The sequence below is a fragment of the Urocampus carinirostris genome, chromosome 7 (genome assembly GCF_059441175.1).
Source record: "Urocampus carinirostris isolate Australia breed hairy pipefish chromosome 7, RoL_Ucar_1.0, whole genome shotgun sequence".
Classification (NCBI taxonomy): Eukaryota; Metazoa; Chordata; class Actinopteri; order Syngnathiformes; family Syngnathidae; genus Urocampus; species Urocampus carinirostris.
The window spans coordinates 20352436-20379372 of record NC_142355.1 but is presented as its reverse complement, the minus strand read 5'-3'; the positions used below and the strand labels follow the sequence as shown (position 1 = coordinate 20379372).

Sequence of the window (26937 nt, the reverse complement as noted above, 5' to 3'; positions counted from 1 at the left end):
TTGCATGCATAAAATGGGCCAAATTTCGGAAATAAACCCTCAGAGTACACCGCCCCGATATGTATATTTCACCTGGATGAATTTGATTGATTTTCTGAGTCCTGTTGTCATTCTGCACATGCGTGACCAGAGAAAGCGCGAAGGAGGGGGGCATTCCCCGATACCCCTGAACTGTTGGCGTCCCTTTCTGCAAGCACTATAGTAACTGGCGGACCTCCAAGCTGCACGCAAGAGCGCGGGGGTTCGATTTTTGGGGAAAATGAGGCTGTACTGTGGATAAATGGCGAAGTTTAGGATGAAAGTGGTTTTTTTGCTTGTCTTTCTACATTCACCAAGTAAGTGCTTCGTCGAACAAGTGTACACAAAAGGGAATGTTGCGTTCATCCTTGTTGACTAGGTTACATGTGCTTTTGCATGCGGGCTAGCTGGGAGAATTTAGTTTCTTTATGAGCATGTCAAATAACAAATGTTAAGCGTGTTTTCAACTGTAAAGGTGTCTAAAATTATATAATTTTGTATAATGTATTTTTTTGTTTGTTTGCTTGGTTTTGGTCTTGGCAACGAGACGTAGTTAATTTTATTTATTTTCTGGTAAAAATCTTTGTGCGAGAATTCTACTCTGGTAACAGTAGTACGTCCCATTCATAATGGCTATTTAGTTTTATTTAAAACATTTTAAGTTTCTTAAAACGGTAATGGTTATCTGCAATATTGTTTTCTGTGCAATTGCCATTTTCTGTCTGTTTTGGGACATTGAACATTTAGGCAATTTGGTCTAAGTTATCAAGATGCATGGTTAATGGTTATGACTCACCTTCCTGTCAACCTCAACCAATTGTTATCTTCATTAATGATTTCAAGTCCCTTTATTAAGCGACAATAAACCTTACAAACACAACGCAGCACCTTTTTACTCGCATAAGACCGACAATGCCCCCGATAGGCAAATAGGCGCCTTGCCTGGCTGTGTTTGGCTATTGGTGTATGAGTGTGTGTGTGAATGGGTAAGTGTGAAGCACACTGTAAAGTGCTTTGGGAGGTCTTCAGTGACTTGAAAAGCGGTATATAATTCAGACCATTTAACAATAGCATATACAATGTAGAATAAAAGCAAAGATAATCTGTGTAAATTCTTTCAACATCTTTCTGAGTTCTTTTCACACTTGCAGTAAATTCAGTGTTGCTTATTACCGGTATACTTAGCTGTGCATTTTTTCCCCAAGTTTCCCGTTCAAATATTGTTATATGGCGTACACAATTTGAAATGATCAGTTAAAAGATATGGACTAAAGATTGGTAAACTTATGTCTGGCTTTTTATGAATGATTCAAATTGAAGGAATTGGAAACTTTTGTAAATGCTTTTATTGTAGTACATTGTATTTCGTTGCACATATATAAACTCACTTCTATTGCATTTGAAATGCAAAATGAAAGACGCAAAATGTGTGATAATGCAGGCCTTAAAAACAATATTTGACCCTACAGTACAGACTGAACACATAATAAAGACTTCAAAGAGAAAATAAGGATTAAACGAATGTCTGCATAAATAGGCAAAAAATATTTACAAGGAGACTGGTCTAAGTCTTAAGTGTATCATTTCCCCCTAATGGTGTGTGCATTCTTCTTTTCCAGGTGTTTTTAGTTTTAGTGAGTTGTCTTTCATCACTGAGCCCAGTGATGTGACTGTTTTGCCAAAAGACCCTGCAGTCTTGGACTGCCAGGCTCATGGACTGCCTCCAGTCACCATCAAGTGGCTTAAAAATGGTGTTCACTTGGCAGAAAGTGAGCACATCCAGCTTTTACCAAACGGATCACTGTACATACCAAAGATAAAGCATACTAAAGAGGAGTCTGATGAAGGGTTCTACCAGTGCCTCTCCAAAAACAAATTTGGAGCCATTCTTAGCCAAAGATCACGCCTGACTATCGCAAGTAAGTACTGGCCTTCTAAATCCCGCACCCAGATTGATGAGACAATATTCAACTTGATGTCATGTTTTCATCGAAATGGCAAGTTTATGTCTTATTACTATGGTATTAAAATGGACTTGGTCAGTGTGAAGCATACCTTAGGTACATCAGTGTCAATATAAATTTTTCTCCAAAAAGTCCAAAGTCTAAAACATCCCTCTTAGCTTTCGTTTGGTCAGTGGCATGGCCTTGTCCCCACAGGCTATGGCTCTGTTTAAATGCTGAATGGTCCGCTACACAGAGGAATCTCTGAAAGGCCGCTTGCCTTTTTAGGCTTTGTTTGGAGTACCCCTGGCCACCCCAGAAGAAAAGACTAGGTTTTGAACACAATTGTCTGTTCACATATCAGTGGACAGGACAGCTGTGCCTTTTCAATGGGCCTGATCTACTGTCCATGTTGTTCATTGGTCTGAGGAGGTAGATCCCTAACAGTTATCTGAAACCAGCAGAGATAGCTTCTTTATTCCATTGTTCACAATTGAGATTTTGAATTCTTGGTTAACATTTTGTAACAGTAATTAATAGTATTTTAACGTGTTGCAACTTGCAAATATGTATTGTATGGTGTTTGCTATGCTAGTTCCTTGATGAGTTATTGTCTGAGATAGCCCTAGAGCTATTTTCTTTAAAAAAAAAAAAAAACAAGCGTAAAAGGACCACATAAACCGCCCAAAAAGTCCAGTTTAAGCCCAGCAGCCAGTCCTTTGTGAGGGAAGAGGTTAAAGGTTTTTTGGTCATTTGTGGGCGTGGAGTTGGAGGATGGGCCCCCTATTGCCGCTCGCCTTCTGTCCAGAGGTCCCGGGGTTCAGAGGTCAGCGGCGTAGTGCTTTTGTGATGTCACAGGGCCACTGCAACTGGGGCGGCCTGCCGTGCCGGCTCCCAGGACACAATCCCTTTCACTGGATCGACCCCTGTGTTGCCCTGTCAGGCACTGGCCTTTTGTTGAATGTGGGACACTTTCTCCTCTGAATGAACATGCCAAATACACCGCAGTGAGTGATTGCACTCTTCTTAAAACTAGCTATGAAGGTTTTCGCTAGCTTACTCTCCATAGCAGATTAGCATTTTTGTTTTAAATCCTAACAGAACACACCATCTAAAAAAGTCGGAATATAGGACATTCTGCTGTTCTACGAAACTACAATATTAAATGGGTTTAGAATTAAGAAATTGACTCTAATGCTATCTATAGGCTATAGCATGGGGTTGAATGTAGCTTTGACCTCTTGAAAAATCTTTGTGTTGTTTGACCCAGACGTTGATTGGCTACTAAGCTGACAATAATAACAGATCAACATGCAAGACCCTTCTAGTCTTAACTATACGTGTAGAGTTCTTGATAACATATTTACAACACAGATTTTCATTCAGGCCAAAGCATTGTGCAGGAAATTTATCCAAAGTTTGTGTCAAAACTATTTGTTTAAATTCAAAAACAAATCAAGTCAATCAAATTTATTTGTATAGCCCTTAGTCACAGGGAGTCTCAAAAGCTGCACAAATAACTGTTACAACATCCCTTGATCTGAAACCTACACAAAGGCAAGGAAACGCTCGAATAACCTCACCATAGGAAAAATTAAGAGTTCTTGAGAAGGGATCGCACATTAGGTAATCCCTCTTCCAGGATGACAAGGCTGCAATGGATGTTGCAAGGGCATCAACCGACAATACACAGTCAACAAACCAAAATGTCATCATGACATTAAATGAAAAGGATCATAATAATGACAAGTCTTATTTTTTTTTCAATGTGTTGTTTCAAAAGCTCAGGATATAACTGTCGACTTTCATTGGAGAGAATGAGTTATTGATTTTCTTTAACATGATATTGACTTGTTTCGTGTATGTGCAGGGGGAAGGGTTATAGTTGTTGTCCTAATGAGTGAAGGTCATTGGTAATATTTTAAAGAGAGCCTTCCACAGTATATGCACAAAAATTGAAATCAAAATACATTTTACAGAATATCATACAGTGTAGATAGTCGTCTTTATTGAAGTCACCCATTTGCTCATTTTTACCTAATACAAACATTCAAAGAAATTTCTTGCATTGATTTTTATTTTCTATTTGTATTCAGGTATTTCAGAATTTTTGTTTCACCCATTGCCTATGGAGGTGACTGTGGGCTCAGTGGGCCGATTCTCGTGTGCAGTCACATCCAGACCTCCTGCCACCATCACCTGGGAATTTAACCAAAGCACACTGCCGCTACAAACAGAAAGGTACTTTCAGTTCAGGTCATTTCCCAAAATGAAAAGTACTTGGCCATCCAGGTTTCAGTTTTGTCCCAGAAGCTTGACTCAACTGCTACTTTGTTTGCAGAATCACAGTATTGCCCAATGGAGTTCTTCAGATCCAGAATGTACAACCAAAGGATGCTGGGCAGTATCGATGTGTTGCAACGAACATCGGAAGTCGACAAAAGAGTCGCGAGGCCAAGCTGACAGTCACTCAAGGTGATGACATTACACTAATTTAATTTTAACATTCACTGAAGTCGGTTTAGTTAAAACATTCATCTCTTATAGGTGCAGGCACTAAAAACCGTCAAAGACCCAAAATCATCGCCGGCCCCCAGAACGTGACAGTTTCTCTCTACCAAACCGTGGTTTTAGAGTGCCTAGCCACTGGAAACCCCCGGCCCATCATTTCCTGGAGCCGTGCTGATAGTAAACCAATAGATGTATACAAAGCAAAAGTTTTGGGCAACGGCAACCTAGTTATTACGGACGTCAATTCCAAGCATAGCGGACTCTACCTGTGCAGAGCCACCACCCCAGGAACACGCAATTACACCATCGCTGCTGCAAATCTCACTGTGGAAGGTACACTCAATTATATTTTTATGTCATGATTTGAAACTTTCTCTTTCTACGGGACGCCACGTGGGGACTTTTATGAAGCTATAGAAATTACACGAGACCTTTAGGAACTAAGGCGTCAAATGAAAAGATATATTCACTATATTTAAAAAAAACGAGACATTGGGCGAAACAAGCTAACCTTATGGCTTGACATCAGTCAAACTTTTGAAATACGAAAAGCTTAACTCCAATAAATGAAAATTTACATGTTTTTTTAAAACCAAAACATACTATGTAATGGTAGGTCAGGCAAAGTCTTAAAATTAATATTTACAAACAGGGCCAAACCATTCAGTTGGGGAGAAATGATTGTATCCAGGGATAAAACAATCCCTATGAAAATACCTTACAATTCACACAATTAGTTATACTTGTGCTTCCCTATTTGCCATGTGTCCAGTACTTGAAAAAAATGTTGTTTGACATAACTTACTCACAAAACAATTCAGTCTTTGAATTGAGGTGTGGGATCTGCTGATTAAATCACGAAAAGCGAAAGCATGATGAGCGTCATCTAAAAAACTTAAAAGATTGTTTGATCATCTTTTCCCAAAAAGTTTCCTGCCTGCATTTAGGGTTTTTTTTTTTTCTAATGTGCCTTAGACTGGATTGACAAAAAACATTGCTTTGGTGCACCACTTTAGCCGGTAACACTAGATAATTTAGCCATGATGATTGTGTCACATTGCTAGCTACTAATGCTACCATTGAGGATGTGGCTGTTAGCCGGTAATAATCATGTATTTACAGTATTGCTAAATCCTTTATCAATACCCGTTCAGAAGGTAGATTTTTTTACCTGAAATATCAGATATTGGATTTTAGTATATCATTTAAGGAAAATGGTCAGAAATGGGGGGGCAGTGGTTAGCGCGTGTGCGGCACAGTTCTGAGGTCATGAGATCGAACCTCCTGTATGGAGTTTGTATGTTCTCCCCGTGCTTGTGTGGGTTTCCTCCCAAATTTCAAAATCATGCATGTCAGGTTAATTGGACGGTCCAAATTGTCCCTAGGTGTGAATGAGCAAGCAAGTGAGTTGTCCGTCTCTGTGTGCCCCGCGACTGGCTGGCAACCAGTTTGGGGTGTCCCCTGCCCACTGCCCGAAGATAGCTGGGATGGGCTCCAGCACCCCCACGACCCTACTGAGGATAAGTGGTGCAGATGATGGATGGATGGTCAGAAAAGGCCAATTGATCGCCATCATGGTAAATGGACTGCATTTCTATAGCGCTTTAACCATTACCTGAAGAACTCAAGGCGGTTTTGAATGTACTGCACACATAGGCTTTCATACACACACTCACACACCGATAGCTGAGTCAGCCATGCAAGCTTGAAGGGGGCATAAGGGATTCAAACCAAGGACATTTAACTAGGTGGAGCCGGGAATCAAAACTGCAACCTTTTGGTTATATGACAAGCACTACCTCCTGAGCTACTGCCGCCCCCATGTTTTGAGAATTGTGATCATAACAAGAGTGTAATTTTGTCTGAAAAAACAGTGACATATTTTCCATATTGGCTGTATCTTTAAATGTAATCTGTGGAAAGCCCCCAATCTCGATTGTACAAAAACTAAATGGGGAATAAAAACTGTACCAACAAAAAAGAAATCATAGCTCCCACAAATATTTTTTTTTTTGCCTACCAGTACTCATTTTCGGGGTGTCTGATAGTTTTAATCATTGTTTGAAAAAAATAAGTTGTTGATAATGCTTTCATTTTGGAGTTCGTGTGCATTCGACGTGAGCCGTAAACTATTTCTCACTGTTTCAGTACCACCATCTATTATTGAGAGGCCCGAAAGCCAGACCCGTCCAAGAGCCGGCACAGCCCGGTTTATTTGCCAAGCCCAAGGAGTTCCCCCACCTCGCATTAGCTGGCTAAAGAACGGAGAAGCGGTTCATTTAAATGGTAGAATTAAGATGTACAACAGGTATTAAATGCAGATTTATTACACAAATTAGCTCAAGGGCTTCTCGCCTTGTATTGATTTTGTGTGTGTTTTTTCCACAGTAAATTGGTCATTACCCAGATCATCCCAGAGGACGATGCCATCTATCAGTGCACAGCCGAGAATAAACAAGGTTCTGTGCTGTCTTTGGCTCGCCTGATTGTGGTCATGTCTGAGGACCGGCCAAGTGCGCCGAGAAATATTCACGCCGAGACCATCTCAAGCTCGGCCATTCTGTTAGCCTGGGAGCGACCGCTCTACAACGCAGACAGAGTTATCGCCTATTCCATCCATTACATGAAGGCTGAAGGTGAGATCTACTATGTAAAGATGTGCCGGAAAAATATTACGAGATAAGAAATGTAGTGCTGCAAGTAACAATTAAAAAAGACTTCTGTTTTTTATTGATATCACTGTTTTTATTCTGTTTACAGGGACCTTAGGTGTCCTGAAGGCACTCAGAAATAAGAAGTAGTATTATTTTACTGATCGATGAATCCCTCGATTATCTTTTTATTGAATCAAGTCGGATTTAAGAACAAACAACCACATTTCTAATCCTCCCTCTTTATTCATATATTGAAGTTTTGGAAAGATAGAAAAATAGTGCTCAAATCCACAAAATATTATATAATATAAAATAATTCAAAGTGTTTCCCTTTGTCTTTGACCATCGACAGGCCTCATGTCAGTGACGATCATGTTTGTGGACATACACACATAGTAGCATTGCTGGTGACTTGTATAACATATGACAGCCAAAGAAACTCTTTATATATCAATCTTCATTAGTATAGTTATCCATAATATGTTTAGTACTGTATATGATTTAAAAAATATTGATATAAATAAGGGACATTTTTTTAAGGTCATCTTAACCGTTCCCAAAAAGAATGTTGAGGATACTCTCTGTTAAAACAGCTGCTTGCAGTGGCATACCGGATGTCTTTCCTATCATGAATCTTGTCATTGTTTGCCGTTTGCTAATGAGATGAGAACATATAGTATGTATTATGGCAACATTTACAAGGACACAATAATCACTCAGATTTTGCCAGAAAGTTTAACTTGATGCTTAATTTTACAGTGATTACTACCATTGTGTGCAAGTTGAGTTGGTTTAAAAAGCTCAAATAAACACTGCTTAAGATAATTTTTTTGAAATAAAAAGTATCTTTCTCTCACCCCCTCCCCTCTACGCACAGTGATTAATCCGCTAACCAGCGAATGCTAGCATCAAGCGAGATACCGGAGACTAACGTTACGCTTTCTCACGTAAAAAAAACGCAAACAACAAACACATAATAATGTAATGACTTAACCTGCAACTGAGCTCCCCTTCATCCTTATTGGTGACTCCAAATATGTTTGTATTTTAGATGTTGTCTCATAGTGGTGCCCTTGTGGCATGTCATAACCCTCAAGCTTGCGCATTATTTTTTTGTTTTGTTTTGTGAAGTGTGGGGTGCTACCACACTTTTGAGGAATTTGGTCGCACTGTTTTCTCCATGTCGGTCATCTTTTATTTGTTGAATTTACAGTGTCCTTTAAATTCTGCTTTCACACTCCATCTAGCTCTTTTCAATTCGCCGACACGTGCTGCATATGATGTAAACTGCTGCGCAATGTGCTTAGTGACTCAGAAATCGAACGACAAAACAAATCTATTATGAAATTCGTTGCCAGCCCTATTACCAATCGATTTTAATCCATTTCATCAATTTGTTGTTGCACCCTAGATTAGTGCCTTGTGTGTTTTACTTTCCATTGTTTTGTTGCTGTTCGTTGGAGAAGTGACAACTGAATCAATCCAATAATTTTATTTTAACAAACCTAACCCAATCTCCGATCCAATTTCAGGTCTGAACAACGAGGAATACCAAGTCGTGATTGGCAACGACACCACCAGTTACATAATCGATGACCTGGAGCCAGCTAGGAATTACAGCTTTTACATCGTGGCTTACATGCCGATGGGAGCCAGTCGAATGTCTGATCAAGTCAGTCAGCACACCTTGGAGGATGGTAAGCCATGAGACTGGCAGCATCCCTTGTAATAAATCAGTCTGACGCTTTTGTTTAGTCAATACAAATCCTTTATGTACACAGGAACTATAATGGGAATATTGGTTTTATTTACAGATGCTAATTTTTGTAAAGCATTTGTTCAGAATTGAGTATGCGTTCAATTGATTATTACATAAAAAATAATTAATGTAAAATCATTTTTAAAGCATTTTAAAATTGTATTACTATTCCTGAAAATAAAATTTTATAATTGAAACATAGGCAGCACGGCGGCGCAGTGGTTAGCGCTTGTGCGGCACAGTTCATGTCATGGGAACCTGTCGTGGGTTCAAATCCAGCTCCGGACTTCCTGTGCGGAGTTTGTATGTTCTCCCCGTGCTTGCGTGGGTTTCCTCCGGGCACTCCGGTTTCCTCCCACGTTCCAAAAACATGCATTTCAGGTGAATTGGCTGGTCCAAATTGTCCCTAGGTGTGAATGAGCGAATGAGTTGTCTGTCCCTGTGTGCCCTGCGATTGGCTGGCAACCAGTTCAGGGTGTCCCCTGCCCACTGCCCGGAGATGGCTGGGATGGGCTCCAGCCCCCCGCGACCCTAATGAGGATAAGCGGTACGGCTGATGAGATGAGATGAATTGAAACATACAAACACAATGCTTTTTTACTGTTATTTATTCAATACGGAAGCCATTTTTTTTCTTTTTTTCTTACCTTTTTATAAAACAGTAACCCGTTGTTTAGAATTTGGCAAATTCATCCAATTTGTTAAAAAAAGCTTACTGTCATTTAAATATTGGATATTTAAAAATAATAGCTGTATGCTAATGCTTTATAAAACAAAAGCTATCGGACAGAGATCCAGAAATTTATTTCAATTTTTTTTTAAAGAAATCCACACTATATATTTAAACACAAAATTCAACAAAACTGCCAAACCAGCTCTCCAGACAAAAGCTAATTCTTCAGCACTTTTTATTTCACTGTTTGACGTTTGATGTTCTGATTAGATTTATGGAAAAATAATAATAATGCCAAAGCAAAATTCATTTGTAAAAATGTCACAAAATACTGCGAACAAGGTTAGGATGGCGCTGGGTAAAGACTTGTTTATTTTTTTAACCACACTTTAAATTAAAGTGTTAATATATTGTTCATGCATTCTATTTACGTTCTTTAATATTATTTAAAAGAACGGATTTTTCTGGCTAGTGATAATAGTTGGGTAAAAAAATGTTTCCCCAAAGGTCTATTATTAAAGGGACATTGTGTATTATTAAGTGCCTTCTGGTGGTAAAAAAAAAGGAAATAATTGAAAATAATATAATTAGTAACATTGATTTAAATAATAAGCAAGAATGCATGAACTATCAAATCCACGTACATTTGATCCCACTCAATACAGCCCACATTGAGGAGCTTACGTGCTGCTACGGGTACCTCCAAAAGCCTGTGAAATTGGGCAAAAAAAACGAGAAGTCACGCCGATTCTCTACAGTTTGTAATCTTCCTGTTGCTTTGTAACACTCATTTTTGGTTGCACTACGTTATACAGCAATATCTAGGTAAATACTACATTTGGTCCCTTTAATAAAAGAATTATGTTGACCATCTGATACAATTGAACTTTAATGTTGACTTATGCTGCTGTTTGATGGTACCATGTACGCACTGTTTACAATGATTCATTTATAGGCTTTGGGGTATTTATGGATATGTATTCCGTGGATTTTTTATTTTCTATTGATTATTGGATAAATGAATGCTTCAAACGAAGTTTCACTGGTGTTTTTGACAATGAGAATAAATATTCTGAATCTGAAGTTTAAAACCACTGTTCTAAAATACACATTTTTGAATGTCCAATACATTCATATATTCACATGCTTTTTTTTCCCAGTGCCTCTGCGTACTCCAGAACTCCGTCTGATGAGCCACAACTCGACAGACATTCATGTGAGCTGGCAGCAGCTTCCCTCCAAAGTGAGCCGTGGTCGAGTTTCTGCGTACAGGTTATCCTACCGCACGGCGGCAGACAACACGGTCGTGTCTGTGGAACTGCCTCAAAACAGCACTGAGTATCTCCTGGAGGGCCTGCAGCCAGACACCATCTATCTGCTCCGCATGGCCGCAGCCACCCGCATGGGTTGGTGCGAGCCATCTGCATGGACGTCCCACCGCACGCCCAAAACATCCAACCGAAAAGGTAAAAAAAAAAAAAAACGAGAAACATAGAGATAGCTGGGCAAATACAGACTTTGTACGGGTACTCAAAATCCTTTCATATTAAGGTGTTTTCTACGGTATAGAATTTTCAGTGAAGTTTTTGTAAATGCTTGAAAATGTTGCCATAGTTCTCAACAAGGCTTCTTAAGATGACTCAAGGATTATGTATCAAATATGGAGATTTATTATGAACCATGTAAAAAATGTAGGTAGCGTTTCCCGGGAATGAATTGTAATGGGATGAATTTCCTGCAACTGAAAATGTAAGCCACAATTTACTGGGTCATTTTCACCCGACACTGATATGGGGAAAGATATGTCTCAAAAACAAATATATTCGCAATTTACTCAAGATCTAAAAATCTAGTCTTGAGGAATGCACACACAAGATTAGAAATTGCATAATTATATTGCAGATGTATTTGTGCCTCTGCAAAATACATGCTTTACACCACATTTCTTCTTTTGATGGTACTGGAGAAATTGGTTTTGAAAAACCTTTTATGTGCTTGAATTATGTCATGTAAAAGGTGTACAGACCCTGGAAATTATAATAAGGCAGGTTTTGATTTTGCAGCTTTTGGAACCATTGAGGACTGAGGAACCTTTTTGAAGTAGAGAGGGCCTTTTTTGTTAAAACTATAATTGAAATAGTCTTAACTGTCGTTTAAAACATAGTGAACATCATTAATAAGGAGATTAGACCTGGCACTCCAGGATAAAGATGTAATAAAGACTTAAAAAGAAATATAAGATTAAAAGAGGCATGATAGACAGGGGAAAATATTTACAAGGTAGTGCTTGGAGACTTGCCTAAGATGTAAGTGCATCTTAACTCTAGTGCAATTAAAAATAGTGCAATAACATGTGATGGGTTTATAGTTTAGTAGACACTCAAAATAAGGAGCGAAAACACCAATGAATTTTTAACTTGCAAGAAGAACAGAGAACTGCACAAAAAAAACATCACAAGTCAAAATTCCTGAGCCCTTTCTCGTAATTAAATCTCCAATCTTACAAAAAGCCGATCCGCCCTGAAGGGTGTGGATATCAAAGAGCAACATAATTGGCCAATAGTAACAATAGTAGTCAATACAATACAAAAATATAACACATAACAGTCAATATAAAAAATACAATGGTCAAAATAACGAACAACTGTGAGGAATATTGTCAAAGTAACCAACAACCCTGGTATCCTATGCAACCTCCTTTTCAGGTGTTTGATATTAATACACAAAAAAACACATTACATGAATAGATAATTAGTCTTGAGCACTTGTTAAAAATGGTGATACCCTGGGGAAGAAACGGCCTTTGAGCCTGGTAGTCCAAGGGACTAATAGTGCCTACCAGAGGGCAGAAACTAATAGGTGGTGGCTGGTGTGCGATTAGTCATTTATAATGTTGTTGGTTCCTCAGCAGACAATGATTTTGTGGGCTGTGTTGATGACTCTCTGCACTGTTTTTCTGCCTGCTGCCGTGCTCCCAGCATACGGCACTATAACGCCGTATAACATATTTATATACCAGTTTGAGATACATTTCTGAAAAGACAACTGTTATTATTAGTATGTTGTTACTATTTTGTTATTACTTTGTTAGTAGGGGAAAATAGGCTATTTCAACAATTACTCAGCAAAAAAATTGCCCTTTACGGCTGTAATTTGAATACTGAGTTTATTTTATTCGTCAATGTAAGAATGTCATATAGGCCTATTTAGAAAATATGTTCCCTGAGCCAATAATGCCTAAGCTGTTATGACTAAGCTCTACACTAAATTTATTTTTGGTCTTAACTTTTCTATCGCATGCAATCCATTTTTTTGAGTTCTTCTTCGTGAATGTCTAGAGTTTGTTCTTGTAGCATTGTCCTGTAGCTTTTGTGTTGGTTACTCGGGAACCTTTGCCCTCGGCTGTCAGTGATGTAAGGGGCGGCCTTAGTCACGGGTCATAAAAAGAGGCCCTCAGGCATCTGTGTGGGGTGGGGAAAGGAGACACTTTTCACATCCTGGTGTCTTCTGTCAAGTTTTTTTTCCACCAGAGCAAAGTTTTTTGCAAACTTTTTAGAGCCACACATCGAAAAATCTAATCTTTCAAAAGAAATCGTGTATATTTTTGAGTTTCACTTTTTCAGATGCATCCGCTACTTTTTGTTACTGCTTGGCGTGAAAGGCTACCATTTTGATATGGTTGGTTGGATAATTTAACCACTAGGGTCGTAGAGGCACCATTTCCTGTGGTGTTTCTTGGTTGGGTACAGCCTGGTGGCGGCCATCCCTCTCCAAGCCAACATATGTTTCCACCCGGGGACTTTTCGCGTGCTAGGCGAATGTGCTAACCATTGCACTTTTTCTAAAATAATAATGCATATTATTGCTAGGTTGTTACTATGTTATTACCAGTTTGGAATTATTAGACGTTAAGTCCAACAATAAAACATAATGTCAGTTAAAAAAATTACTTGAAAATCACAATGACCCATCATTGGTGAGCTAATTTCCGAACCTGTCCGAGGGCTACTCAGGTGTTCTTAGGGAGCTACTTAGTGCTCGTGAGCACCATGTTGAAGACCCCTGCTCTACAGTTTTTAAAATTAATTAGGAGTTTAGGCAAATGTTTTCGTCCCTCTCAGTGTAATTGTCTAAATTGTTTGTTACATTTGGGATTACACATGATCAAAATCCCCTATTTTTGTCTTGTAAACAGTAAATATTTAGATATCTTTTTGTTTTTATGCAAAGTTATTTTTATAACCAGTCAAAATTAAACCTTTTTTCTGAAACCCCATAAATCAGATTTGCTAAATGTCATATTCTTTACAAAATGGATCAGTTGTATTCATTTTTAATGTTTTTTTAATTATTGACAAGTCTGAAATGTGAAATGCAAAATAAATCATCAAACAAAACATGCAAGTGAAAGCTGACGCTAACTATTTGTTTACTTTGGAAAATATAATTCCTATTGTTTTACAATTTTCTGTCATGTTGTGAGACAAACTAGTATCTAAATTATGTGTAATTTATTTGTTCAGTTGTAAATTGTAGCAATGTTCTGTTTTAAAATACAATCCAATTAAATCAACAAATCCACATTATATAGATTAATTAGAATTAATCAATTACTAAAAAAAATTGTTTGTTGCAAGTTCGTGTAGATAGGGCAGCATGGTGGCGCAGTGGTTAGCACGTGTGAGGCACAGTTCTGAGGTCATGAGTTTGAACCTCCTGTTTGGAGTTTGCATGTTCTCCCCGTGTTTGCGTGGGTTTCCTCCGGGCACTCCGGTTTCCTCCCACATTCCAAAAAAAAACATTGATGTCAGGTGAATTAGCCGGTCCATATTGTCCCTAGGTGTGAACGAGCGAGTGAGTTGTCTGTCCCTCTGTGCCCTGCGACTGGCTGGCAACCAGTTCAGGGTTTCCTCTGCCCACTGCCCGAAGATAGCTGGGATGGGCTCCAGCACCTCCGCGACCTTACTGAGGATAAGCGTTGTGCAGATAATAAAGTTTGTGTACACTGCGTACATTTCCTAACCATAAGTATCCTTTTCTTTATATGTAATAAACCCAAGCCAACAGTCATTCATTTTAAAGCAGTTTTATTATTTAAAAATCCAACATGTTCCCTATGTTTCTAATTGCTGAACAATATACAGCCTAATATTTGTGATATTTCTTGAGTGGATGGGTTATTTACCATTCTGTGCTGGACAATACACAGAGCTTATTATTTGTGATAGTCGGCAAGAGTGGATGGCTAATGGATCTTTCCGTGCTTTTTTTCAGTGCCTTCAGCCCCTATTGTTCAACTTGAGCCGCTTAACTGCACTTCCATTGTGGTGCGCTGGCAAAGCGCTCCCGAGTCAGAAGCTGTCCTTGCCTATCGCCTGCGGTACCACGAGGAAAGCCAACCAGAACAGCCCGTCATCCAGCTGCAGGCTCAAACCTACACCCACATCATCAGTGGCCTGGGTAAGAGCATGATAACATTAGAATGAGCCCGTTGCACACTTTCTTCAACCGCCGGGTGGGGAATTTGCATTGGCTCCCCCCGCATAGATCAATGCAAGCTGAACTCTAGTTTGCTGGCTGTATTGAGTGGGATCAGGCTCCCAGGTTAGAGGTCAGGGTCCAGATGTCCCTCCCACTAGCGTTTCCCATCCAGCAACATGCATAATTACCCCTCAGGCTATTGTGTGGCGTTCAGGGCCAGACCTGCCTAGCCAGATTTCGGCCACCTCCCCCCTTTTTTAGCTGCAAATGCAACATACCCTTGGGATTGGTCAGAACTGGACAGGCCCTGACCTTTAGCCATGAGACGACAGATTTTGGATGCTTTTTTGTGTTAAAAAAAAAACCTTCAATAATCAATACAAACATCTGAGTTTTAGTGATTAAGTGTGATTCAGCTTTCCTGCTAAAACTGACTGGACCTTTTTGCATGATTTATGGTAAACTTAAATGTAATATTGACAGGGTATTGTCAGTTGATGCACTTGCAACATCCATCGCAGCCAAGTCATCATAGAAGGGGGATAAACGTATTTTCCGCATGAAAAGGCATACCAGATTTTAAAGTGCACTCCCCAAAAATACCCTTTTGTTTTCAAATATAAGAATCCCCGGACTGTACAGCTTATAAACTTGAGACGACGGTAAGTCAATAAGTGTGGCCGACTATAACCACTAAACATTGTATGCAGAGGAAATCAAAAGCAAAGGAAATCAAACTCAAGTAGTGCCGGTGAGAACGCCACTTTACAACTAGACCACCAGTGGTATGGGTGACACATGAAAAGGCATAAGAGCTTATCCCATTATGAAACTACTTTTTTTACTGAAAGTGCCAGAAACACTGATTTGCAGAGTGCATTCTGATAGGTTAAACAGTCTTTCCAAATCTTTTTCTGTGCATCAATAAATTCTCAGTTCAATATGTATACATACGTAAAAGAGTTTGCACAATATTTTGTTGACTTTGTTTTCTCCATTCTCTAACTTTTATTGGTTATCAACAAATGTTAGAGAATGGAGTGACTATTTAACCTATCATAGTTCACTTTGCAAATCAGAGCTCCTGACGTTATAAGTAGAAATAGTGTGATATTGAGATAAGTTATAATGCCTTGTGTGTCATCTGTTCTACTGGTGTTCTATTGGTTGAGTGTCATAGCTATCACCGCCCTTGTTTTCGTTCAATTCCTGTTGCATACAATTTTTTGCAACTTAGGTTTGAGATGTTGCACAATCACCTATAATTCCTGTATGCATTTTCAATATTATCCACCGTACCCTGGCGCACCGAGTTATAAGGCGCACTTTTAAATTTCTGGCCAAATTGGGGTTTTTATGTGCATCTATTAACTATGGTACCTCATCCACTCCTTTTTAACGTTTCTTAATTTTCCTTCATCCCGGAGTTATTGAGTTTCTCTTTGCCCCCATGTAGGTATGTTGTAATAGTGGTCAGTGCAACCCTTTGATAGTTTTTTGTGATTAAGAGCTATACAAATAAATGTGACTTGACTTTGGTATATTTTATAAATGCAACTGTATACTGGCACAATTCTTACTTATGAGCCCCACTTGGTCTAAGTTGAAGACCATAACAAGGACATGAGGAAAAAGATTCAGAGGGGAAACAAAATGGGCCACTTTCTTTCTGAGAGACCTTCACCCAAAACCCGTCTGTTCTATCTTAGCCTGACCCATTGACCCAAGTCAAACCCCCTTCACTTGGTCCCTTGGGCCCTGGCTCTCAGCAGCTGTAGGCTGCCCTCTGTCCCAGCCCCCACACCGGATCCGGACACCCGCCTTCCATGGTCAATACCCATAAGATGACCTTTCACACTGGAAGGCATAAAACTTATCTTAACACGGCTTAAAAGATCCTGATTTAAGGCAAAAAATAGCTCTTTAGGGCCAAACACATATTGTGTATCTTTATTTTCGTGAGTTTTTAAAGTTTGTACTCTTAATTTAAAAGATTATCTGAGTCATTCAAGGGTTAAAATTTTTCTAAATAATTTTCTAGGAAAATTGTATTTTATCGATCAATCAAACATTTACATGGGGCTGGTCATTCTCTTGCTCTTGCTACGTGGCAAGGCATGATTATTAGAGGTTAGGGCAAAACAGGAGACAATGGGTTGTTCGTCCTATTTGGGGGTGGCCGGTTATGATCCCCCTTGTGTACACACACACACGAGTGCTATCCTTTAATTAGTTCTGTTTCCCCTCTTTTAAATATGTGTTTCTTGATTTGCTTGCCTCGTGTTATGTGACTCAAAAGATAAAGCAGCATCAAAGCTTTAAAGGGAAACTGTAATATTTGACCACTAGATGCCGCGGTATTGTGTCATGCAACTGAGTGCTACAAGGAAAAATACAAACAATAATGATTCGAAGTGACCAAACTGAACAATTTTACTTCTCTTTCACAAGGTTTTTGGTTTTGGGGACACCGGTAGCAGCAAGATGAGGGTCAATGACGTCAACTCCCTTTAGGCTCATGTTATTTAAAACGTGCACACATTTCTCGACACACAAGTATTTTTAAAAAAATGCACGTTTATAAGATTGTTCATTTATTTTTGATCATTATATCAATATATTTTTTTTTAATACTTTTTAGAATTATGAGGCTAAATGTGTCTTGCTTGATTTGTTTGCCCTGTGTTAACTCAAAAGCATTATCGTGTTAACTTAAAGGACATTATGTATTATTTAGCACCTCTGAGTTCATCATCAATACAAAATAGTTATTGATTTGCATAATCAGCAAAAAATACATGAACTATCAGAATACATGCTTCTTTAACAAAAAAAATGTCAAGAAATTTGTATTTATTTTACATGGCATGAACCTCTCCTAGAGGGAGCTCACATGATTGTCCCTTATTTTGCTGCTATGGGTACAAAAACATACAAAAAGCATGCGAAAGGCTTGGCAAAAAAGGTGTGATTTGGTCACTTTGAGTCTCTGTGATTTTTATTATTTTTTGTGCTTTGTAGCACTCGTCGTTGCACTTTACAATAAAGCGACATAGTAGTGGTAAACTGTTACACATTGTCCCCTTAACGCTTCGGCGAATTGAAATCATTTTCATTTTTTTAAGTCTGAAATAAATACTGCTGGCTTTACAAAGTCCGCCCCCCAAAAAACAACCTCAAATTTCATCTTGTGAGGTTTTAAAATTACATTCAATTCAATTGTGTCCTTCATTTGCATTTAAAAAATTGTCTCAATTGAACTGATAAAAGTACTCTTAATACGTCTTTGTGAATTCTGAGCGAATTGAAAAGAATCAGTTGTAGCAACAAATTGCAATTACAGTCAAACGGAAACTAAAAGTGAAATGTGTTGTACATTCCCCAGATCCAAGGCGAAGATATCGTATCAAGATCCTGGCTGTCAGTCAAGCCGGCGATGGCTATGAGACGGACCAAACCGTCAGTACACCTAGATGTGTCTGTGAGTATATTTCCGGTTTGAAAATCGCTCTCGTTTCCGTTCTGACTTACATTATCAATTTGGCCTTATACAGCTGCAAGGGACCAAATGGCAGCCACTCCTCCATCCCCGGATCACGTGACCATCTCGGCCAGCAATTCTACTGAAGTGTCTTTAAGTTGGAACCGTCCCACTTTCCCCACCAGGAAGGCCATCAGCTACACCGTCCGCTACTCCGTTTCAGGCACCAACAATGCCTCAGCTGTACGCTATCTCCAAACGTAAGATCATGTTACAAAAGTTATTATGGTTTAGTGTCATTCGGGATTTTGGATAGTTGTCATGCTCATTCCACTGTTTGGCAATACTGTATATTTTGCAAATTTAATTTACATTCGAACTCAAACTCGGCTTTTAATTTAACTTTTTAAAAGTCAAGAGTAATACAACCGAAATTATATTGATGCAATGCAAGTGAACTTTTTGTCAAAGTAGCAGTTTTCCATTACAATTAATGTTTTCCCCCTTCCCTCAGGGTAGTATCTGTGTGTCTTCCACAGTAGTACACTTATTAAAAGAGTAATCGTTTTCCAAATCTGTCAATATTAAAAATATGGTTGTTATTCAAATCAAAATAATTTCATTATTGGGGAAAAACAATGTTTTTTCATCCTCCTGAGAAAAAAAGACATTGTTTGTGGGCCACCAACAGAAAAATTGAAGGATACAATGGCTGTCTGTCTGTCTATCTATTCTTCATTCATCAATGAACTTATCATTTCAAAACGGTTTTCTTTCTACAGTACTAAGGAAAATGTGATGGTACAAAATTTGGATCCAAACACTCGCTATGAATTTGTGGTACGACTACATGTGGATCAAATGTCGAGCCCTTGGAGTCACGTGGTTTACCACCGCACACACCCAGCAGGTAAATGCAGATGGGAATTCTGTCTTAAATGTGCATCACAAACAACTTGAATATAGACCTACATTTGTCTTATTTCTTCACTTAAATATACTGAAATTGTTAAAACTTCTTCTGCAGCTCCTAGACGACCGCCTACAGGAGTCAGATTAACTTTGATTGAGGACGACACGGCCTTGGTGTCCTGGAAAGAGCCCACTGAGCCCAATGTGGTGGTTACACACTACACCATACTCTATGCTTCCCAAACATCCTGGTTGGCTGGACACTGGCAAATAATTCAAAGAGAGGGTGAGCAGTGCAGCATGAAACCTATTCCCCCTAAAAACTTGTACACACTCATGGTTGTAGTAATATTAGAAAAAAATTAACGCACAAATCACCTCAAATTTAGATTTTTTTTGTGGGGGGTTCTAAAAGTCACATATTTGTTGTTTGTATCTCAATAATATGATTATTTGTAGTTTTAACCCAAAACATCCTACATACTTCTACCTTTATTCACTGCAAATCTTTATGTGTGTTTATTCATTAACATTGATGTTTAATATTAACACCACAAGCTCTTGTTTTTTGTATTCCGCTCAGGCTATGCCTAGGCAATTACAATAATCCCTCGTTTATTGTGGGGGTTACGTTCTAAAAAGAACCTGTGAAAGGCAAATTCATCATGTAGAAACCTTAATTTTTATTTTTTCACCATTGTAGGTATTTTACAATTAATTACACTTCTATTCACTGAAACAAAAAAAAACCAACCCTTTCTATATTTTTCCAAAGAACTACTGTACTTTTAAAGAATAATCAACACAGAAGCTTTTTAGCCAATCAGAATGCAGAACACAATGCAGGATCCGTGTAGCGAATCCGTAAAAAGTAAACTGCGTTTGGCAAGGCATTACTGTAATCAAATTAGTTAGATTAATTTGTCGTCTTAACGATTGTTAATTTGAAACATTGTCAAATTGTTAAATTCAGGGTTTGAATTTATTAGTTTAATTTGAATGATTTAAAGCTAGTTAATTGTGTTGTTAGGCAACTCAGCTATAAGCTAACGGGTTGTTGTTTTCTTCACAAGATATGACTGGTTATAGCCGTTAAAACTGATGTAAAGTCCTTTGTGTGTAAATATATTAAACGGAATGTATTATTTTATCATTAAAATGCTCTTTATATAAACGAGAATTGGGTTTGATTTATTACTTAAAATTGATTAAAGTCACAACAGTCCAAACTGACTGACAAAATTAAGATTTTATTTGTTGAGCGTTTCCCCTAACAACCGATATCTGTTTCTCGTATCCTTTCAACAGGAAGCCATACCATGGCTCTTCTAGAAAAGCTTCAACCAGGAAACATCTACTTGGTGAAGATCTCTGCCTCCAACCAGGCGGGAGATGGACCTTTCTCCGACATCATTGAGCTGACCATGAAACGGGGGACTGTCCAGCGCAGCAAAAATGGGTGGCACTTAGATAGTTTTCAGCACACTACGGGTGAGTCTCATATAATTATACGTTTGATTCATACCAGCAGTGTTAGTAAATTATTTGTCAATTATTTGTTTACAAGTTTCATATTTAAGTACGTACCTAATTTGATCATTTCAAACATCGGCTACAATTGTGTGTGACTTACGGTTGTGCTTAACGCTCACCTCCATTATTAATTGTAAATGATGAATGACTGTCTATTTGATCTTTTTAGTTTTCTCCGATGGTCTTTACCACATAGACCAGCGATCCATGACAGGCATCATAGTTGGAGTGAGCATTGCCTTGGCCTGTATTGTAATGTGTGCCTTGATCCTGATCAGTAAAGGAAGACCAAGGTACTGATAGTTGTCACAAAGTACAAAACTGTAACTTTTTCTATTATTGTCCTGCATTTTTATTGTGTATTATATGTTCTAGAAAATCTCCCGGCCACAAGGTTGTTGCCGTGCCATCCGGTGAAGCATCCTCCTCTCTGCCCCATGAGTGCCATGCATATAACGTTGAGGCCTTCATACCTATGATAAGCACCAACTTCATTGATGCAAACGTGAGTTGAGAAACACACGGGAGAAAAAATACTGTCATAAAAATGCAAAGTTTTGATGCACTTTATGTGTTTCAGGGTGGATCTGAAATGTCGAATAATAGTGCAGGTACTGTCCTGAGTAAAAATCAAAGCAAGAGCTGGCTTTTCTTTAACAAAGATCTCAGCACCCCGAACGAAAATGACGTAAGTAACATGATATGGTATTTATGAATTAGTTTTCCCCAATAGAAGAACGCTGTAACACATTTCTGTAATTTCTACAGTAAATATACAGTATCGTCGTCCACTTTTCAATATTTAACTGAATACCGTCGAGCCTTATGGGTAACAACTGTAATCCTCTATCCCTAATAGTCAAAAAGGGATGGGCAATATACCGATATAAGGTACCGTATTTTCACGACCATAGGGCGCACCGTGGTAAAAAGCTGGTTCTATTTTTGTATTTAACACGACATAGGGCGCACTGCCCTTCTTTTTACTGGTAATCCATATCAAACAGATTCTCGTCCAAAACACACTTCTATTCTATAGCATATGAATAACCTATATTTTATGTTAACAATATCTGTGTATTATTTGTTATTGCAACATCCATTGCAGCCTGGTCATCCTCATGTTGAGGTTTTTGAGTTTTTCCTTGCCCTCATGTAGGGTTTTGATCAGGGGATGGTGTAATCACAGTCTGTGGTTTGCAATAATCTGTGGTCTGTGCAGCCCTTTGAGACTCATTGTGATTAAGGGCTATACAAAATATACATGACTTGACTTGACTCTGTTTCTGACCAGAACAGCTTCGCTATATCTTCATTAAAAGATTCACTTTTTTCACTTTTGGAGTCTTTTTGCCGCACAGCTCCTCAAAAATGATGCCGGTGTTGTGCCAAAAATTGTCCCCCCGGCATGAAATCTCCCTGTAGAGCAAACGTTACTAAATCAACCTTGTATAAATTTTTGGGGGGAATGTAACAGAACAGTAAAGTACGTTGAATTTGCACCTTGTACAATCATTCCTCCCCAAAATAGATACAAAATCTATTTAGTGACGTTTGTATGACGGGGAACATTTCATGCCTGGGGGGTAATTTTGGGCACAACACCGGCTTTTGCGAAAGCTCCGACAACAGCAGACACGTTAGCCGATGCGTTGACAATCCATTCTTTTTATTATAATCCAATAGAAGTTTCTGCTTCACCGTAGTCCTGGTCGAATGGAAAAATGACACCGTTTTATGTAACAAAAGCACCAAGATGATAACAATTACTTTTTAATTGCTAGATACGCTAGAGCGTTAGCATCCATAGGTACCTCCGCAAACAACGGACGTGTTGCGTGTGACGTCACGTGTCCATTTCTGCAAAAGCGGTCTGTCGCGTTGACACGGGAGATGTATAGAAGTCACAGGAGATCGCATACAAGTCGCATTTAGATGGAAATTTGAACAACCTCACCAAAACATTGGATTACACCTGAAAATGTTGTAAGTCTATGACTTGGCCAAGGCTCAAACCTGTGACCTCTCAGTCTTGGGGCGGGCACCCAACCCTAAGGCAACTGAGCTGGTTTACATCTGCCCCTTTTCATCACAGACTGGACGCACCACACGATAGGGGGCGCCACACAATTTGAAGAAAATCTGAGACTTTAATGTGTGTCTTTTAGTCATGAAAATACAGTATTTATATTATACCAATATCATTCTTTTTGGAGTATCGTTACTCGCAATGTTATCAGATACCAGTATCGCCTGCTCCTTAGTGAACATTTTAAAATTAGTAACCTAAAATTAGAGGAATAGTGAATTTCAATTGAATAAAATGAATACTAACAGAAATATAATAAAAGTATGAATGGGGATTTAAGGGGATTTCTTTTAAAATCTTAACCGTTGTTTTCTTTGAGGCATGTGCTATCAGTATCGATAACACCTCAAGATTTTAGTGTTATTTGCATTTGGCTACAGAAATAAGTTTGGATGCAGATGTCAGAAGATATTTTTTTGCTTCGTCCTGGAGGATTTATTTAGGGCAACACAGTAATTTAATAAGTTAACATGCCATCTTCACAGTTCGGAGTTAATGGGTTCAATTCCTGGCTCTAGCATACGATGTGGATTTAACTGCGTGAATTTGATATGGGTTCCCCACATTTCAGAAACTAGCATATTCCGATGATTGTTGGGTTTGTCAAAGGTAATGTACCTTACTGTATTCTCACATTTTTCTGGAACCAGTGATCCAGTGCAATTCCATACTACAAAATTCGATAATTACTTGCGTTTAAATATATCTACGGCAATATACTGTGAATCACAGCTACAGTTGTGTACTATAAAATGATACTGTAACAATGCTGTACAACTTCCAATAAAATATTGTTATTTTCTCATCATTAAATTTCACAATGAATATTTTTCATATGAGATGCTTGTGTTTTAAAGGTCAAGGGGAGGGAGCACTTTTATGAGCCTGGCAAAACAGTTCTACAGTATGAGGAGCGTCCAGGTGCTGCCCCCTTTTCTCTCTCATCCCGGGAGATCCTCTTTGGACCATTCCACACCGAGAGCTCTCAAAGCAGCGAGAGCAGCCAAGAAACAGGAGACTCGGGACACTACTCAAACGAGGAAATGAGCAATCCCGCGACCAGCTGTAGCTCCAGGTCTGATTCTTTTGGAGCAGCCGAGCCAAAGCCAGACGACAAACGCGCTTTCCATCTCCTCTTGGCGCCGGACAACACTCGGCAACTCTGCACCTCGGACTGCAGCTAGCACTCCGTTCAGACCTCAGCTCCAAAAATGACCTTTTCTACCTCGTTTGTTTCCTGGTGTGAGCCCTCAGATTATTTCCTGTGGCACAGAGAATCAGGAAGTCAGCTGCTGTGATGGAGGAAAGGAGCTTTTTCGTCAGATCTACCTCTCAGGATTTTGCATGAATGTTGATCACGACACATTTTGTTTCTTTGTTTCGACGTTCTACCTGTTGGTCTTTGCGGAATCGTCTGTACTAAACCAAAGCTCACCCATTATGAATGTTTTTCAAACGTGCTGTGATCCATTTGGTGATATTTAATTTGTTTTTCCACTGGAGCTTGATTTTTCTACCTCAGTATTTGTCTCCACTTTGATTTTTTTCCCCATCTCATACGGTATGTGAAACCACATTTTGTATCTTCTATCGGAGTCTTTATATATATTTTTTGGTTGAAACAGCTTTTTGTTATCCATTGCTTGTGTTTCCCGCCCACCTTTTGCGGTGTAGTGTTGACAGAAGAAAAATAAGTGCATTAGGTAGTGTCAAACTATTCAGGTTGTGTGAGATGTTGGACATTTTAGTGCACTGATCACAAAGCTTTAACACACCCTGACTGCAGGAACAGCTTTTTGCATACTCGACCCAAAGACATTTATACCCAAAGAGTTTGCAACCAAAAAAATTCACATGAAAGGTGTCTTTGCCAAAAAATACTGTTACGTGCCATCGATGTGAATTACTCTCCAAATGCTGGTTCGAATGCTTTTCTTGATGTAAACTTTAGTCCGTCGAAAGCTTTAGCGCAAGCTCCTGTAGCTTGTGTTCCATTTGCCTTTGAGACCATTGCTAAGCGCAGAGGTGACGCTGATGCTATTATCCAAAGAGTTGTCTTTTTCTTCACATTGGGTGCCGCTTTTTATCCAGTTGATCCTTGGCGAGATGAGGCCTACAGGATAGATTGATCCAGTGTGTCTTGCCGGTGATAGATGGTGTTATTCATTCTGTGGGCGAACATCATCTAACACCGACCTCCCCCAGCACTCCCGCTCACCTACGTGATGGGTAGGGAATTGTTATTGACGCCTCTATGATATTTTGCTGTCTGGGTGTGGCAGTGTGGCAATCTCGACTATCAAAATGGAAGCCCAATGTGTGTGAAGAGCAACATAATCAATTTTTATATATTTCTAATACAAATGATCTTAACCAAAGAACCTTTAAGTCTCGAATTTAGTGATTTTCTTTGGGTTGATTTACACAATTTGAATTTAAATGTGCCATAGTTTTCATTCGGTTATGATGAATAGAAAAACATTTGACTAAGTTCTGTTTTGTTTTACTTAAGATTTCTAAACTTCTGATTTAAACGCCATGAGAATTAGCTGTAAATGTTTCATTTTGATGTTTTAAGATTTTTGTAATCCTGTGTACTAGATTTTGTATGGCATTTTCCATCGTAATAACTGCTGTGTCATTCTCAATGATTTTCCGTGTTCTTCATTATTACTCATCTTATGAAAAATGTTAACTTGAATAATACAGATACATTTTCAGACTTGACTCAGGTGCCAAATGTAGATTTTAGTGAGTAGTCTTGACTGTTAATTTAATTTATGGTTTATCTGATTTCCAAGCTTTTGCATACCAAAATACTTTTTAACCCAAAGAGTGCAACAATAGAAAGTATTTTATGGGTTGGGATGTTGCAACCGACTTTTTGATACTCTGCAAATGATGAATAAAAGTGTTCTTGGAAAAGATCCCTTGTTTCTGTAATCAGTGTGTACTTACGTGAGTATTCAACAGAGAACAAAATACTGTGAATTTATGACCAGAAATTGAAAGAATTGTTTTGATTTTGGGAATAAATTAAGTTCAAACACTAAATACAAAAATGTGGAAATGTGTATTTAAAATAATGCATACAAGTCAACCAAAATTATATAAATATAAATACTTTGTTTTAATTATTGATAACTAAGTAGGTAACATTGTCTGCAACAAGATTAGAAAAGAAATACAAGACTGAAAAGGCGCTGTACAAAATTTGGAACTCTTACACGCTGCTGCCATCTCTCGGCTTGTGTCATCATTGTAGCCTCTTTCAAGCTCTTCACTCCATAGACATGCTTGTGTCTTTTTTGCATCTTTTTAGGGGTTTGTGTTGTCATTCAGACTGCACTTGAAACAGGTCTTTTCTTACTTTCACCATTTTCATGTTACACTAACAAAACACTGCGGGGATGAGTATTAAATCACTCTCCACCCTCCTCCCTTCCTGTTCCCAACTTTGTTTTTGCTAATGTGTTTTGAACCAAACAGCTTTGCTAAAAATAAGATAAAAGCAGATAAGCTTGGTGGGAAAAAAAGCATAATGGCTATTTGAACACATTTGGGATTTATTAACACATACTTAATAGTGAAAATATTCTTTAAACTTTTTAATACAACTCAAACAACACAAACCCACCTTTAAAGGGAAAAAAAAAAAATAGGTTGAAGAAATAAAATGTTAAAAATGATTTTCATATATATATATATATATATATATATATATATATATATATATATATATATATATATATATATATATATATATATATATATATATATATATATATATATATATATAGTCGAGGTCCCTGCGACCCTACTGAGGATAAGCGATACAGATAATGGATGGATGGATGTAGTGAAGATATTTTCAGAGTCTTGT

The 26937-nt window shown here is 38.4% G+C and overlaps 1 protein-coding gene across 1 annotated transcript; it reads left to right on the top strand.

Annotated features, from left to right (window-relative positions):
* The first annotated feature begins 211 nt into the window (after window positions 1-211).
* Window positions 212-25981, top strand: LOC148362611 (protogenin B-like). The gene is made up of 19 exons (XM_088340074.1): window positions 212-335; window positions 1638-1937; window positions 4058-4202; window positions 4303-4436; window positions 4509-4805; window positions 6621-6780; window positions 6861-7108; window positions 8659-8823; window positions 10719-11024; window positions 14833-15018; window positions 18425-18520; window positions 18594-18780; window positions 19303-19430; window positions 19548-19718; window positions 20741-20923; window positions 21135-21258; window positions 21341-21470; window positions 21546-21653; window positions 23912-25981. Exons 1-19 carry the CDS (start codon window positions 281-283, stop codon window positions 24236-24238), a joined length of 3450 nt encoding a protein of 1149 aa, XP_088196200.1. The 5' UTR covers window positions 212-280; the 3' UTR covers window positions 24239-25981.
* Window positions 25982-26937: the final 956 nt, after the last annotated feature.